This window comes from Zalophus californianus, chromosome 4, assembly GCF_009762305.2.
Source record: "Zalophus californianus isolate mZalCal1 chromosome 4, mZalCal1.pri.v2, whole genome shotgun sequence".
Lineage (NCBI taxonomy): Eukaryota > Metazoa > Chordata > Mammalia > Carnivora > Otariidae > Zalophus > Zalophus californianus.
The window spans coordinates 99,742,270-99,756,926 of NC_045598.1; the positions used below are offsets into that span (position 1 = coordinate 99,742,270).

Here is a 14,657-nt window from a genome sequence, read left to right on the forward strand (position 1 = left end):
TACCTGTTTGGGCTTTGGCCTCTTGGGCATTCATTTTCATGATGTTTTGCTGCCTTATCTGTTTAGCAAATCTGGCAGGGTTGTCCCATGGTATGTTGAACATCTCAGAATCTGTCCCATACATCATCTCAGAAGGCATTAGCTTTCCTTCTTCATTAACCTCAGAGAGTTTCAGGCTCTCAAAAGTAAACACTTTAAAGGCTCGTTCTACTTCATTCCAGCTCAAGACTTCTGTAAGAAAGCAGAAACTATGCTGCTAGGAATGTTCTTATTACCACATAGTACAGGGCTGACAGAGGGGCAGCCAGGGGGTCTGTCCACCATGATGACGAGGGAGTCACGTCACGCTGGGTGTTGACCTGACTTTAAACATGGGCTCCACAATTTTGCAACAAATATGGATAGTACCTAATAATAAGAAAGCTGTACAGTCAAGATATAATCTATCAAGACAATGCTCACAAATTGCTTCATAGCTTAATCAGTATTAGGTGTATTAATATTAATTCACATGGACTCTCCAGGGTACCATATTGGTTAAATATGTTTAAAACTTATCATTTTTAAGCAAAAGCACTTTTGCTACTGTTCTAATTTGAAGTAAAAAAAATTACTCACTTGTGTCTAACATACACTTTATATTCAGTAGGTTTTATTGTTCCTTAGGGCTCAGAAAAGGCCTCTTTTCACCCACTTGAACTCATGTAGCACTTTCCATAATTGCTCTTCAAAGATTATCAGCTTTCAATTGGCCCTATTCATTTGTGCATTTATTTTCTCACAGCATTTATTTATCCATTTACCCACTCCCTCCCTCACTTGCTTGCTCACTCGTCTTTGTTTTCTATGTATTAGGCTTTGTCATAGGTCCCTGAAATTCAAAGAAAAGATTTGGTTCTTGTACTTTAGAAGTTCAGGGCAGAGGGGTGGGAGGTAGGTATTAGCAAATAATCATGGGATTCCATGAGGAAAAGTAAAATGATTGTGGTAGATCAATGATTCCGTGGTAACCTCCACTTTTTTTCCAGTAGAAATGAGGACAGAGGGAGGGCTGTTTTGGGAAAAAAACAAAAACAAAAAACAAAAAAAATGAGGCAATTCAGAAGAGAGACAGGGAAAAGGTAAAACTTACAGAATTAAGGAAAGTTTGCTCATTCATTCATTTTGCAAACATCTTTTGAGCACATATTAGTTGTCAAGGATTATAGTAAAAGCCGGGACCACAGCAGTAAAGTTAGCAATGAACTCCGGATCTTCTAGAGTATCTATTCTGGTGGCTGGAAACAGGGCAAACAGGTAAGTGCATGCCATATCAGAGATGATAAGAAGGATAAAGCTAGGAGAGGGGGTAAAAAGTGATAGCGGTTAGGGAGGGGCTTCTTTTTTTATATAAGGTAGTCAGAGAAAAACCCTCTAAGCAATTAAGCAAGAATGTGAAGGAAATGGGAGAGTAAGTCCTGTGAATATCAGGAAGAAAAGGGATGGAGGTAGGAGAAATAGCAAGGGCAAAGATCCTGAGGCAAGGGGTTGACCAACAGGTTCAAGGAATCACAGCAAAGCCAATGTAGAATGAGTGGAGTGGAATGATGAGACCTTGACAGGTGATGAGCTCAGAAAGTGGGTGGCAGAACAGTGTAGATTATTCTTTGAGTGACATGGGTGGCCTCTAGAGAATTCTGAGTTAAGAGGGTACGTGGTGTGACTAACATTTTGGAAGGATGATTCTGGTTATTGCATGAAGAAAAGGCTAGGTGAAAAAGTGAAAGCCTGTTGAGCAATTGGAAAGCTATTGAAATAGTCCAAGTGAGAGGTGACAGTGGCCTGGGCTGCCATGGCAGTGAGGGATTTGGTGGGATTGGTTGTGGGGCATAAGAAACAAAGAGGAATCAGGGATGACTCCAAGGTTTGGGAAGAAAACAGTTGCCATTTACTGAAATAAGGAGGACTGTGAAGGGACAAATTTCAGGGAGTCAAGAGTTTGGTTTTGGATCTGTTAAGTATGAAGTGCTGATAGAGAGGAGAGATGAGGAGGAGCAAGGTTTTGGAGGGGACACATAAACAGGATCTGTGTGACGTGGCAATGGAAGCAACAGAAACAAGAATCCTGTGCTGTGTGTAAGACAAGGTGGAGAGAGCATGGAGTCATACCACAAGCAGAAGGAGAGGTGGAGTGTGGCAGGATATAGGCAAAGGACATACGTTCTCAGGAACATCAGTAACAGGGTGGTTATGTAAACAAAGTTCTCCACTTACCCAGGTGGGTAGGCTCTACCCCGCTTTTCCATGAGGTGATGACATGACAGTATTCAAAAGATTTTGTTGTTTCCTTACCATTATGCCTACTTAAAAATCAAAGAAGAAATCAAGAATAAAATATTTCACGATTTGCTTATGAATCGAGAAATGAAACGAGGTGCTTTTCTCTTTTCTAGGATAAATGCTTTCTTGTCAAATAAAGATGTCTATAATCTCATGTTCCTTCTTGTAAGTAGGAATGTATCTGCTGATTGCCTCAAGTGGAAATAAAGTTGGTTTTTATTTTTTAAAGATTTTATTTATTTATTTGAGAAAGAGAGAGCATGAGCAGGGGGAGGGGTAGAGGCAGAGGGACAAGCAGACTCCCCGTTGAACAGGGAGCCCGATGTGGAGCTCCATCCCAGGACCCTGAGATCATGACCTGAGCCGAAGGCAGACGCTTAACTGACTGAGCCACCCAGGCGCCCCTGGAAATACAGTTTTTGAAGGAAATGACTGTATCTAAAATCCCAGTGAACTCTGCAATGAGAAGCTGATTTTAGATTCTCAAAATTGCCTCTCTCTCCGCTGTCCTCAAAGATCATAAAATGACCCCTCCTTCTATGAGAGGAGATGAACTTGAATCAACACACTCTAGGCACCACACCGCCAGGGGCTCTCTACTCTGTGATTTTACCTAGGATAGGGATCACCATGTTTTCTGCAATGATGTCAAGGAAGGGATGTGGGGGTGGGGAGCCGGGAAAAGGAAGGAAGAAGCAGATTATTCTTGTCATGGAAACGCAGTGGGAAGAAGACCCAGGGCATCAAATTGAAGAATGTTACGCATCATAGCCGTCATACTATTGCTAATGACATTATTCAAGGTTAGAGAATCAAAATACCCACCTCAGCCTCTGAAAGCTCTTTCAATAATCAAAATGCTTTTTGCAAATAGGAGTGTGATCTTAAGAAGCACATATGACCACAAATGAATGAATTTAAGCTAAGGCAAAAAAATCTACTCACCATTTGTACAGAAGTGCATGAGCTCATGAATTGTAGCTAGACGTTTAGTGCTGTTCCATGGTGGGGGCAGAGGGAATTTAAGGAATTCCCACAGTGGCAACTTAGACTGCATCTCCTGCTCAATTTGAACTGGGTCAAAATTCTTTTGGTCCTGATGAAAAAGAGCAACATGACAGAAGACATTAGAGTAAGCTGTCAAGTGCCTTATGCATATGGAGAAGGCAAAACCTGATACCTTCGCTCTCATTATTTGGAAACAGGGGAAATCAATGATAATTGGGGAAGACAAACTGTTGGTATTTTGCTGAAGGTCAAAAAAGCTCGTTCTCACTTTGCCAGAGGTTCCTGTGCACAGAAATGATGCATTCTTCATTTGCTGTGACAAACTACCAAAGTCTCATATATATTCATCTCTCCCTTCTGAGATCCTTCTCTGGCTTCCACTAATTTTTCACATTGGTAAGATATCTAATGCAAATAACTATAAGGTTTTAATGCAAATTTGGTGTACTCACAATCAGTTAAATGGTTAACTGGGCCTCTATAATTAGACAAGTTTTCTTTGCTCCCATATGCACCTCTATTTCCTGAGGTCTCACTTTGCAAGCAGGTATCCATTTTGAATATTACTTTTAATTCCATCGGTGAAACTATCTAACCCCAATTTCTTCAATGAATAATTATAAACAAGGCCTTCTTGCATCACTCTCCTGAGGGAAACCCAATTATTATTACCTTTAGAGCATACTTCTTGTAAGCATGTGCATCATGATAGTCCAATAAGAGAGGGCCTTTGGGCACTGCTTTGCTTCCATTTTCTTCTTCAGATAAGAATATTTCATGGAGATTCTATTCAAATTGAAATATAGTGACTTAAAAAGAGAATCCATACTTTTTCAAAGCATGCAAGCTCTTTGGATATCTCATGCCATCTGACCTTTTTCTCCTTCTCTGTGAGACAGAGAGAGGGCAGGATGGACACAATGTGAGCTGCAATTCTGTGGTCCAGCCCATCTGCTCTAGGAGGCGGCTGCACCAAGCTGGGCGGGACAAGGTCTTCTTCAGTTGCCACAACCTGTTAAAGTAAACAGGTGGGAGGAGTTAGATTGATGGTCAGCTCTTTACTGACACATATTTCCATTGCTCTTAGTAAAAACAAAGCGATCTCTACCAATAACATACGGTGATGACACAAAGTGGCAGTGTATACCAAAATAAAAGAGAAAATGTTTACAACGCATGCATTAAAGTAGATATAATTTTAACGTACGCATGAGAATAGATAACACAAAACACAAATGGTAAACAGGAAAATTTACTATGACAAAAATCAAAATAACAATATAATAAATTTTTTTCTTAATGATTTCCTCTTTCTCTTAAAGCACTCAAAACTGCTCCCACCTTTAGGTTCAGTAAGTATTGAGTGCCTATCATATGCCAAGCACTGTATGGGGCATCTTCTCTTGCATTATCTCATTTAAGTGTCACAGAGACATTGTGGAGTAGATATTATCTTAATTTTACAGAGGAAGAGCTAGGGTGACTGAAGTTAGTGACTGGTGCAAGCCGAAGGCTACTGAGTGGGAGGAACTGGGGATCCGGTCAAGTCCTCATTCTTTCTTCAAAAGAGTATAGATGGTGAGATCAGTAAGGGGTAATAGTCTCCTTTATAGGGGGAAACTGAGGTCTAGAAAGATTATGTGGCTTGTTCAATTTTACCTGGCAAACAAAAGAAGTTGAAATGTAATCAAGGTAGGCCCCTTATTTATAGCTTTTCTCTTCACCTTATATCCTGCAATCATCCTCTGTGATTTCACATAGTTTTACAGGGTTTCTCAACCTTAGAACTGAATTAGACAGTTATTTGTTGTGGGTTCAATTCTGTGCGATGGAGAATGTTTAGCAGTACCCTTGGCCTCAATCCATTTGATGCCAGTATCACCCCTCCAATTGTGACAACCAAAAAAATCTCCAGACATTGCCAAATGTCCCCTGGGAGTAAAAATCAGCTGCTGTTGAGAACCACTGCTATAGATGGATAACAAAATAGCCTCCCATCCTTCACCTTTTATCAACTCCTTACTTTCCAAAGAGCCACTCATATCTCCACTCTCTATCTCCTATCATCTCTTGGACCCACTCCAATCACAAAAGACCACTCAAAACTGTTCTACCTCTGAAACGTTAAACTCTAATATCTTGTCTTGGAAAATCCTAACCCATTCCTCTTATATTTCAATTTTTTCCATCCTATTATTAAGCTTTTTTTTCGATCAACACTATCTATTATTGGTTGCCTTCTATGGGTCAGGCACTGAGGTCATCAGCTGGTGCCTGTAATATACCAGGTGCTTAATAAATGTTTGTTGCTTTGAATTGAGTTGAATAAAATAATAAAGACTAAGATAAATAAAATGATGATACTGCAAGCCCTATAGGGCTTTTCAGCTTTTATAAATTTATTAATATAATAAAACTACTGGTCTCCCAGAAACCTTATGGGGTAATGAAAGGCAACTGTGAGTGTGCTTATCTAATTGGTTAGAAAACTAAAGCAGACATAAAAATGTATACTGGAGGTAAAAAAGATGATAGAGTCTGAACAGGACTTTAAAATAAACATTTGAATATTCAGAGACATAAAGGAATGTGTTACATCCATGCAATAAGGAAAATGACAGGCAGTTGTAAAAAGAAGTTGGAGAATTTATAAATTAAAGACATTTATTGTTGAGAAAAAACTTCAATAGCAGACTGGACTCCACTGAAGAATGAATTAATTGGAAGTTAAGCTGGAATTCCCAAAAAGATAAAATTGATAGAAAATGTAAAAGACAAGGAGGAAAACCCAGAAGTTCCACCATCCAATAAAAGGATAAATCAATAAAAAAAATAATAGTTGAGGGTATATTCAATTCAGCAAATACAGACTCAGTGTCTGCTGTGCATTAGGTGTGGTTATGGTTCACTGGGCATACAGCGGTGAACAAGATTAGATTAATTCCCTGCTTGCATGGAGCTTGTATTCTAGTGAAAGGGGGAAGGTAAGACACAAAGCAAATAAGTTATTTTAAGAAGAGTGGTTGTTGATAAGAAAATAAAACCAGGTGATGTGGTAAAAATCACTTTGTGTTGTCAGGGGCTTCCTTTGGATCAAGTGGGAGAAAGGCTAAGGAATACCATTTCCACTGGGCCCTGAATGAGAAGGAATATCCTCCAGGCAGACATGTGGGTGCAGAACTTTCTAGGAAAAGAAGTGGGAGTAAAAACCTGAGGTGGAATTAAGTAGTGTAGTTGAGGAAATCCCAGAAGGCCTATGTAGGTGATGAGTAGTTAAGAGAGAGAGAGAGAGAGAGAGAGAGAGAGAGAGAGAGAGTGTGTGTGTGTGTGTGTGTGGTGAGGGGGGCAGGAGATGAGATGACAGATCAGTCCAGACCCACACTTTTAGGGTCTTCCAATGTAAGGAATTTTGATTTTATTAAGAAAGTAATCAGAAACCAGATTATAGTCCTTTAGATTGTTAATGACAATGATAAAACAAAACCCTACCTGAACATAGCCTTGTGTTATGAATTATAAAGAGAAAACTCTAATAGCTGCCAGAAAGAAAAAAATCAGATTATCTACAAAGAAAAAAGTATCAGATTGACATGAGATTTCTCAGCAACATTAGAAGAAAGAAGACAACAAAGCAATGCCATCAAAATACTTTTCCATTCAGATTGACTAGGCTCTAAGGCAGTTTCTGAGACTTACACTTGGACAAGTTACTTAACCTTTTTATGCCTCAGTTTCCTTATTTGTACAATGGGGAATAAAAATAGTTTCTGCTTCATAGGGTTGTTCTAAGAATTAAGTGAGTTTATTTATAATAACTCTTTTCAAAAACATATAGAAAACTCATGAGAATTGACCACATACCTCAGGTCACACAGGAAGCTCAGGAAATTTAAAAACATTTTTTAACATGCAGACCATGTTTACTGACCATAATGCAATAAAACTAGGAATTGACAATAAACAATGGAAATGAAAATAAAAGATTTAGAACGGAACAGATTGAAAGCATCAAGATGCAGCCCAAGAAATACTCAAAGGGAAATGTGTAGCCTTAAGTAAAGCAAAAAGCCTGAAAATAAAAGAAGTAAGCTTTTGATTAAAATGAAATGCAGAATAAACTCAGAAAGAAAGAAATAATAAAGAGAAATGAAGAAATGAAACAGAAAGTAGAAAGGAGTTGATCAAGGAAGCAAAATGCTAGTTCTTTGAAAAGACCAATACAATAGATACACCATTGACAACCATGATCAAGAAGAGAGAGGGGACAAATAAATAACACCAGTCATAGAAAAGGAGAATAACCAGATGCCAAACAAATTTTAAAATGCATATAAGTGAATAAAGAACTTTATACGATATTGAAAACACAAATAAAATTGGCATATTTATTAAAAAATGCTAATGACTAAAATTGTCCTCAGGAAGAGAAAAATCTGATTAAATCTACAAGTATAAAAGAAATTTTAAAGATAACGACCATCAACCACCCATCCACCTGGCTACCTCCACTTTCTTGTCCGTTAAAATTACACCAGACACAGTTTGAAGGATATGCCTCACGAAACTTCAGGGAATGTGAGATCAATTGTTCCAGAGTGTAGCAAAAGAAAGGGGATTAAAGCAGATGATCAAAGTAAATCTAGTTTTATCTAGTGTTCCATAATCTTTGTAAAGGAGGATACACTCAGGGATTATGTGTGTAGTTTAAAATAGTCAAAACCAAAAGCAAAGAGAGATGAAGTGATGGACTCAAGGTTACCCCTCTGGGAAAGAATCTTCGCCATGTACCCACCTACCTGTTCCAGCATACAATGCAGTATCAGGGGCACAGAGATGAATTCTTCTGGAATCGGATTCAGCAAGTCATTGTAATATCTCATGTCTACTTCGGTTGTGCAGACAAAAGCCACTGTAAAATATACAATATATCACTGCTTGAATAAGATGCGTTCTCCATTTCCTCCATCAAAATTTTATCCATAAATTCAAACTGTCACCGTGTACTAATGAAAGCGGGACATGTAGGTGGAGGGATGTCTGAAGGCAAGATGGAAGACAGCCGGTAGTCCTTAATGTACCAGCTCACCGTGTTGGTCTTCGGGTTTCATACGTGCCTGATGGGGGCGCGTGTGGTTCCTCATTCTGTGCTTTCTTCTTGCCAGGGGTTGGAGCAACAGGTTGTGGTGCCTAAAAGTAGAAGAATTCAAAAGAAACAACTGAGATATCCAGCTGAGAGATGCTTTCGTCAGATGCGGGTATGATGGGGTCTGACAGGATTCTGAGATTGTATGATGTTCACACCACAGAATCATTGGCTAATATTAGGAGCAAACGAAGGGTTTTGTGTGAGGAAGGGAAGAAGTTAAAGGGTATGGACACTTTTCAGTTTTCCCTAACAGAGCCTATTGAGCAATTGCCAGGAAAGGGATGGGAAGATGGGGCACTGGTCCCTGGGTGACTCAGAATCACACCATTCTCCCTCTTTGAGTTCTTCAATGGTTCCCCATCACCTTCCAGGTACAACCCAAACTCTTTAACTCAGCACCAAAGGACATCGGCTTCCATTTTCCAGCAGGAGTTTGTGTTGTTGTTCTCCATTTTGCACTACTACCTGGGAGCACACACTTATCCTGTGGTCTGGGCTTGTGCCTTAATACTTCTTTCCTTTGACTGCATGTCTGTGTACATCCACCTTTGCCCCTTTCTTGAGAATACCTTTCTGTCCCTTCTTCCACTAGGCTTTCCTGTAGGCAAATCACACGCTGCCTTCACCACATCACTTACCCTGTTGGGTGAGGCTCTCCTGACTCCTCCCTCTCCCCTGCTGCTCCTCTTCAGGTCAGGTTATGTACCATGTTTTCAGTGTTTCTACTGCAGCCTGAGCTAACTGTTCTTACCATGCTATGTTAAAACCACCGTTGACATGACTGCCATTCTCTTTAAAAGTTAACCTCAACAAGGGGGACAGGGGAGGAGTCTTGTTCATTATTGCCAGCACCTTGTGCAAGGCTAGCACATGGTAGGTGCTAAATAAATACCATGATTAATTTATCAATAGCCCTCTCCTTGCTCCAGGTGCTGAATGTGGCTTCTAGCATCAACTCTCCATGTGGCAGGTAGTTAGGGAGTTTTAGTGTTGTGCCTGGGGGCCTCTCCTGGTTCCCACCCTCACGACTTTAATCCCAGCAGGCAGAATCTCCTTCCTACGAGTATTTATGTAATTTTTCCTTCGTGTGTTTTACAAAGGTGAAAATCAATTTGTTCAGTTGATCATTCAGCCCACTAAAGACATCCCAGAATGTGCTACCTCAGTAATTGACATGGCTTCCAAGGTAAGTTTCTCATTAACCACTTGTGGGATATTGATAAGGTGCATGCTTTCCAAATAGTGTTGGTGCTGCCTCTTCCAATCCAGGGTGTCATACATCAAACAGGCAATGTTTTCAAAAATATCGGTACCCAATTCCAGCTACAGGTGAGAAAATTAATGACAGTTAGTTATTAGTGTTTTGTTGTTGGAATCAGCTGTATGGTTCGTTTCCCTCTTAACAGCTAAACCAAGCACTTCCCCAAATCACTGCATCCCAGCCATGGTGAGTGAGTTTTCATTTGTTGAACCCTTCTGGACCATCTTGTTCACCACAATGCAAACTGTTCCCTTCGGAGGGTCGTATGGCTGCATTATACTGTAAGAGTCTAATGAATGCTTCAACTAAGTGAAAAACACCCTGTCCATTAATTTCAGCAACATGGCCTATATTCTGATGTCTCAATTTCTAAAACAACATATTAGGTAGGTAATTTCAATATCTCTTCTGTGCTACCGTCAGAGGAAAAAACTCCTAAGATATAGTCTACTGCTTTTGTATCTAATACCCACAGTTTTATTATCTAGCAAGCAAATTGTAGATCAGATACCCCTATTACCTTGGCTTTCATTTCCAGAACTGGAAAAGTACTGTTATCACTAGGTCTGCCTGCCTGAAAGCAAAGAAGCGTTAAGTAAGCTTATCCTAGATCTGAGTTACAGAGGTAAGGTAGAATGAGATAGCTTCTTGGGGGGCCAGTGAATCACAGGCTGGCAGGAGTCCAGGGAAGTGTGAGCTCTGCCCACCTGAAAGGCACAGCTACCAGTCTGGGCTTCATGTGCCTACACTAGGACTGAGCATTCTTCAGTTAAGTTTCAACCTGCTAGTCGTCCACCCAAATTCTGGCACAGAAACACGTTTTTGTTTGTATTTGTAAGAAATATGGTAGGACTTCTGCTCTTTCTGATCCCTTAGCTTAACTAGTTTATTCATTTTTAAAATCAAACAGCAAATCACATGCTAAAAGCCAGAAAATTATTTCAGCAACCAAGGTCTTAACTTGAGATGTTGCAGATGTCTTACATGAGCAGTTAGCACTTCTTGATGGGCATTTATTTGATGTAAACCTTTCGTTACCTTTTGTTCAGCAAAAATATAGCCTGCTTGTTTGCAGACAAAGTACAAAGGTACTAATGCTTTCCTTCTTCCACAGAGGAAGAGGACTCCTTGGCTGGCTTCTGCTTTGGATATGAGGCTATACCAACTTACATATATAGCTGAGTGTGTGACATCATGTATCCACACCATGTAGTTAGTCTATATCTACGAGAAGTAGATTTATTACTTTTATGTTTCTCAGGTGATCTAAACTTCAATGTGAACTTTGTTCTTCAATATTAAACCCAATGGCTTTTCTTTTCAAATCCAGCTCCATGACTGAACTGTTTTCAAGACTCTCTTTCCCCATCATCTTCAATGCTGGGTTGTTCACCCACAAATCATACCTTATATAGGCATGCTCGGGCTCTAAAAAAAATACTACAATTGGATCCAGACCAATTGGTCTGGCATGAAGAAGATATTCAATAAAAACTTGCAAATTGATTGATAGGAGATCAATGTGCCCAGCTGGGCAGCACAGCCATAAATGGCTCCCCAGACGACTGAATGTTGTCATTTCTGATGGTTACTTTCATGGCCCAACTAGATGCCCTTGATGGTAACTTTCTACTTTGGAGGTCAGGAATATTGTACCATAACTAGTATTTCCACTGAGATGATAATATTTTTTCAACATAAAATTTTCTGAACTTTAATTGCCATTTAAATTCTTCTACTCTATATTTAAAAAAAGTAAAATAGTCAATTCACTTTCTTTAAAAATGGAATGATTAAAATCTTCTAATGAACACAAAATTGTGGACACTGGAGGAGGAGCTGGGTGCTGGGAATGGTGCTGGGTCTTTCGAAGCTGTGATTATGTGCCTTGGTGTTATGACATCTGTGTACTGAAGGTGCAATGGGATGTACTCAGCTCTTGTCAGTCCATGCCTGGGGGGTAAATAAAATACAAAGAAGAGAGCCCTAGCTAGAGCAAGAGCAAAAGATACTTGGCCTGAGGCTGCCTTTGAAGACTCTTTTTATTGTTTCCTCTGAATTATGGTTCAGGAATTATATGGCTGTGATCTCCTATGCCCTCTTGAACCAAAAATGTATGCAAGTTCTTGAGATGGTATGACATGAAACAGTAAAGGACAGAAGGTCGTGCCTTCTTTTCTGAACTCAGGTTGAGGAGGCAGAGGAGTGAAAGACAAAACAGGAAAAATGAAGATCTCTAGATTGAAGGGGTGGAAAGAGGCCAAGCCAAGGGAGCTTGGAGTAACAAGTTTTGCTTAAACCAAGCTCTGCCTTCAGCCACAGCTTCTTTATGCTTAGCTTCTTCTCCATGTATAGGACAAGGCTAATATTTATTCTTACTTTTGGCAAGCTATCAGGCTTCAGTGTTCTGTTTCTACATAGTGACATCTAATGCTTTATGTTGACAGTCTTAAAAACTCAAACTGATCTGTATATTGTTACTTATTCAAATCCTGTCCATCCTTCAAGGTTCAAATCTGGGTCTCCCTCTCCTCAGAGTTTTCCTTACTTCACCATGTGCACATCCACCTCAAGGTTATGCAGTCAGGGACTCTGATTGTGAGAAATGTTCACGCTCCAACCCTGGGGCCTCTGTTTGTTGGAACGGGGGGTCAACCAGAAAGAGACCTGAGAAGTTTTGTGTAACAGCGATGCCTGGATATCTTCCACAACATCCCTGAGAAGTAGTCACTCAACCTTCTTTTTAAAAAACACCCTTGTGTATCAAATATTTGCTATTACGTTGTGATGCATCCCATTTCTTCTTTTTCTGAATTAGTAGGAAATTTAGGGTGTGTTTCACATAACTGAGCACAGAGGTGTATGGCACCTTGAACACTGCTTCTCTGTTTCATGGTTTTGGGCATGCCTTTCTGTAAGATCCTCAGTAGCAGGGACCAGTAAATGCTCCCAGAAAACACCTGTTAATTGTTGGGGTGGGGCCAAGGCATCCTATTAGATAGACCTTGCCTGCCAAATATATTAAAAATACAATTTTGGCAATAAAATCAAGGACCTAGAAAAACAATATTTTGAACTGATATATTAAAAAAAAGAAAGACAACGTAATTTGAAAAACTGTAAAATTTACTATTTTATGTTATATATTAAGATTACTGCCAAGAACATGGTTGATGTATGACTCAAAGCCACCTGCCACCAAATAAAAGATTTACCATCCTTCATTTCCATTTCCATCTTATTCTTTGCCATTAATTCATACACTAAAAGCTAAAGAACCAGGCTGTAACCATCACTGGGCTTTCAGTGTTGTCACTGTCTTGAAGAAAAAGGAGTTGAGCACAAAGCTATGTATATAGTCAGTGCTCAATAAATGTCTGTGGAATGAATGAGTATGATAAATGAAACCACACTACCACATGTCCAAACCACTCTCACAAATCCATGTACTAACCATCATTTTGCCGTCTGCCCAGTCAGAAGGGAAGTTATTTGCCTTGACCATGTATTCAAGTCGAGCAACATCAAAGAGGTTTGTTTCCGGTTTCTCATTATTCAGAATTGGTTCCAGGTACTTCCAGAAAATTTCAAGTTCTCTTTTGGCATCCTCTTTCTTCACTTTCTCTGCCTCTATGTCTAATTATAGCAACATGTTAATACAACAAAATGAGAATGTTGAATTTCTTCCCACTTTAAATTGACATGGTGAGTTATATGCATTGCAAGATGTCTGTGCAGTAGCAGGAGAGGCAAATAAAGAAATATAATTTTGAGAAGTTTTCAAACTTGGGCTATACAAGTATGAAACCAGAGGATTTTACTTCCGAAATTGATATTAAACATGAGCTTATCCCACCCCTTCATTTTACACTTGAAGCCCAGAAACATTATGATAAGGTTGCACATTTGCGGAGCTAAATATGTTCGATATTTCCATCCTCCTTAGATTGCATATATGCGGGAGCAGTTTTGCTGCCAAATCACTTTTTGACCATCTCAGTGTGTTTTTTTTCATAATTGGTTGGAACTGCTGTTGATCCAGTTCTCCATCCCAGATGGCTAAAAATAGACCGGATCAATGATTGATGCCTCAGTTAACCATTGGTCACATTCAAATAGCTACAGGCTTCTCTGGGCATTTGTGCTCTGACTAAAATCATGACAGATTCCCATAAAGTTACACGTGCAATTTTGCCTAAAATATTAATGTTTATTAGATCTATAACTAAATAGTTTCTACTACTAAGACCTCAGGATTCTATTATAAAGTCTGTTTCTCTGTGATTTTATTTCTATATATTAAATATTTTTTACAGAGAGGCTATGCACTTATGGAACATTTTCTCACTGGCTTCAATAAGTTATTTAGTGTTACAACTATCCTTTGAGATAGTCAGGAGCAGCTGGGTCTGAATCTCAACTCCTTTACTTAATAGCTGCCTCTAGGCTGAGTGTCCTTTTGGTAAAATGGAAAAACAGATCTTTCTCAACTTACAGTGGGGATGGAGTTATATCCCAATAAATGCATTGTAAATTGAACATTTGAAAGTGATATAATACACCTAACCTACTGAGCATCATAGCTTAGTCTAGCCTACCTTAAACATGCTCAGAACATTTACCTTAGCCTACAGTTGGACAAAATCATCTAACACAAAGCCTATTCTATAATACAGGGTTGCATATCTCATGTAATTTGTTGAACACTCTACTAAAAGTGAGAAACAGATTGGCTGTGTGGGTACAGAATGTTGTCAGTGTACTGGTAGTTTTCCCTCGTGATCACGTGTGTGACTGGGAGCTGCCACCATCCAGAATCACAAGAGAGGATCATACAGCATGTTGTTAGTCTGGGGAGAAAATCAAAATTCAAACTTCAAAGTATGGTTTCTACTGAACGTGTATCTCTTTCACACCATCATA

The 14,657-nt window shown here is 39.4% G+C and overlaps 1 protein-coding gene across 11 annotated transcripts in view; it reads right to left on the reverse strand.

The window, feature by feature from the left end:
• SPAG17 (sperm associated antigen 17) overlaps window positions 1–14,657 on the reverse strand; it is a 237,836-nt gene that overhangs the window by 142,084 nt on the left and 81,095 nt on the right. For 10 of the 11 annotated variants that reach the window (XR_003522719.2, XM_027609149.2, XM_035727150.1 and 7 more), the window contains 8 exons: window positions 13,189–13,370; window positions 9,635–9,796; window positions 8,442–8,514; window positions 8,124–8,236; window positions 4,202–4,339; window positions 4,000–4,113; window positions 3,265–3,415; window positions 4–231 (listed from right to left, as the gene is read on the reverse strand). Coding sequence is in view for 10 of the 11 variants with exons in the window: in XM_027609149.2 (XP_027464950.2) it covers window positions 4–231; window positions 3,265–3,415; window positions 4,000–4,113; window positions 4,202–4,339; window positions 8,124–8,236; window positions 8,442–8,514; window positions 9,635–9,796; window positions 13,189–13,370 (1,161 nt within the window). In the remaining variant the exon portion in view is untranslated. The remainder of the gene's footprint in view (window positions 1–3; window positions 232–3,264; window positions 3,416–3,999; window positions 4,114–4,201; window positions 4,340–8,123; window positions 8,237–8,441; window positions 8,515–9,634; window positions 9,797–13,188; window positions 13,371–14,657) is intronic. The other variant, XM_027609136.2, reaches the window with a different exon arrangement.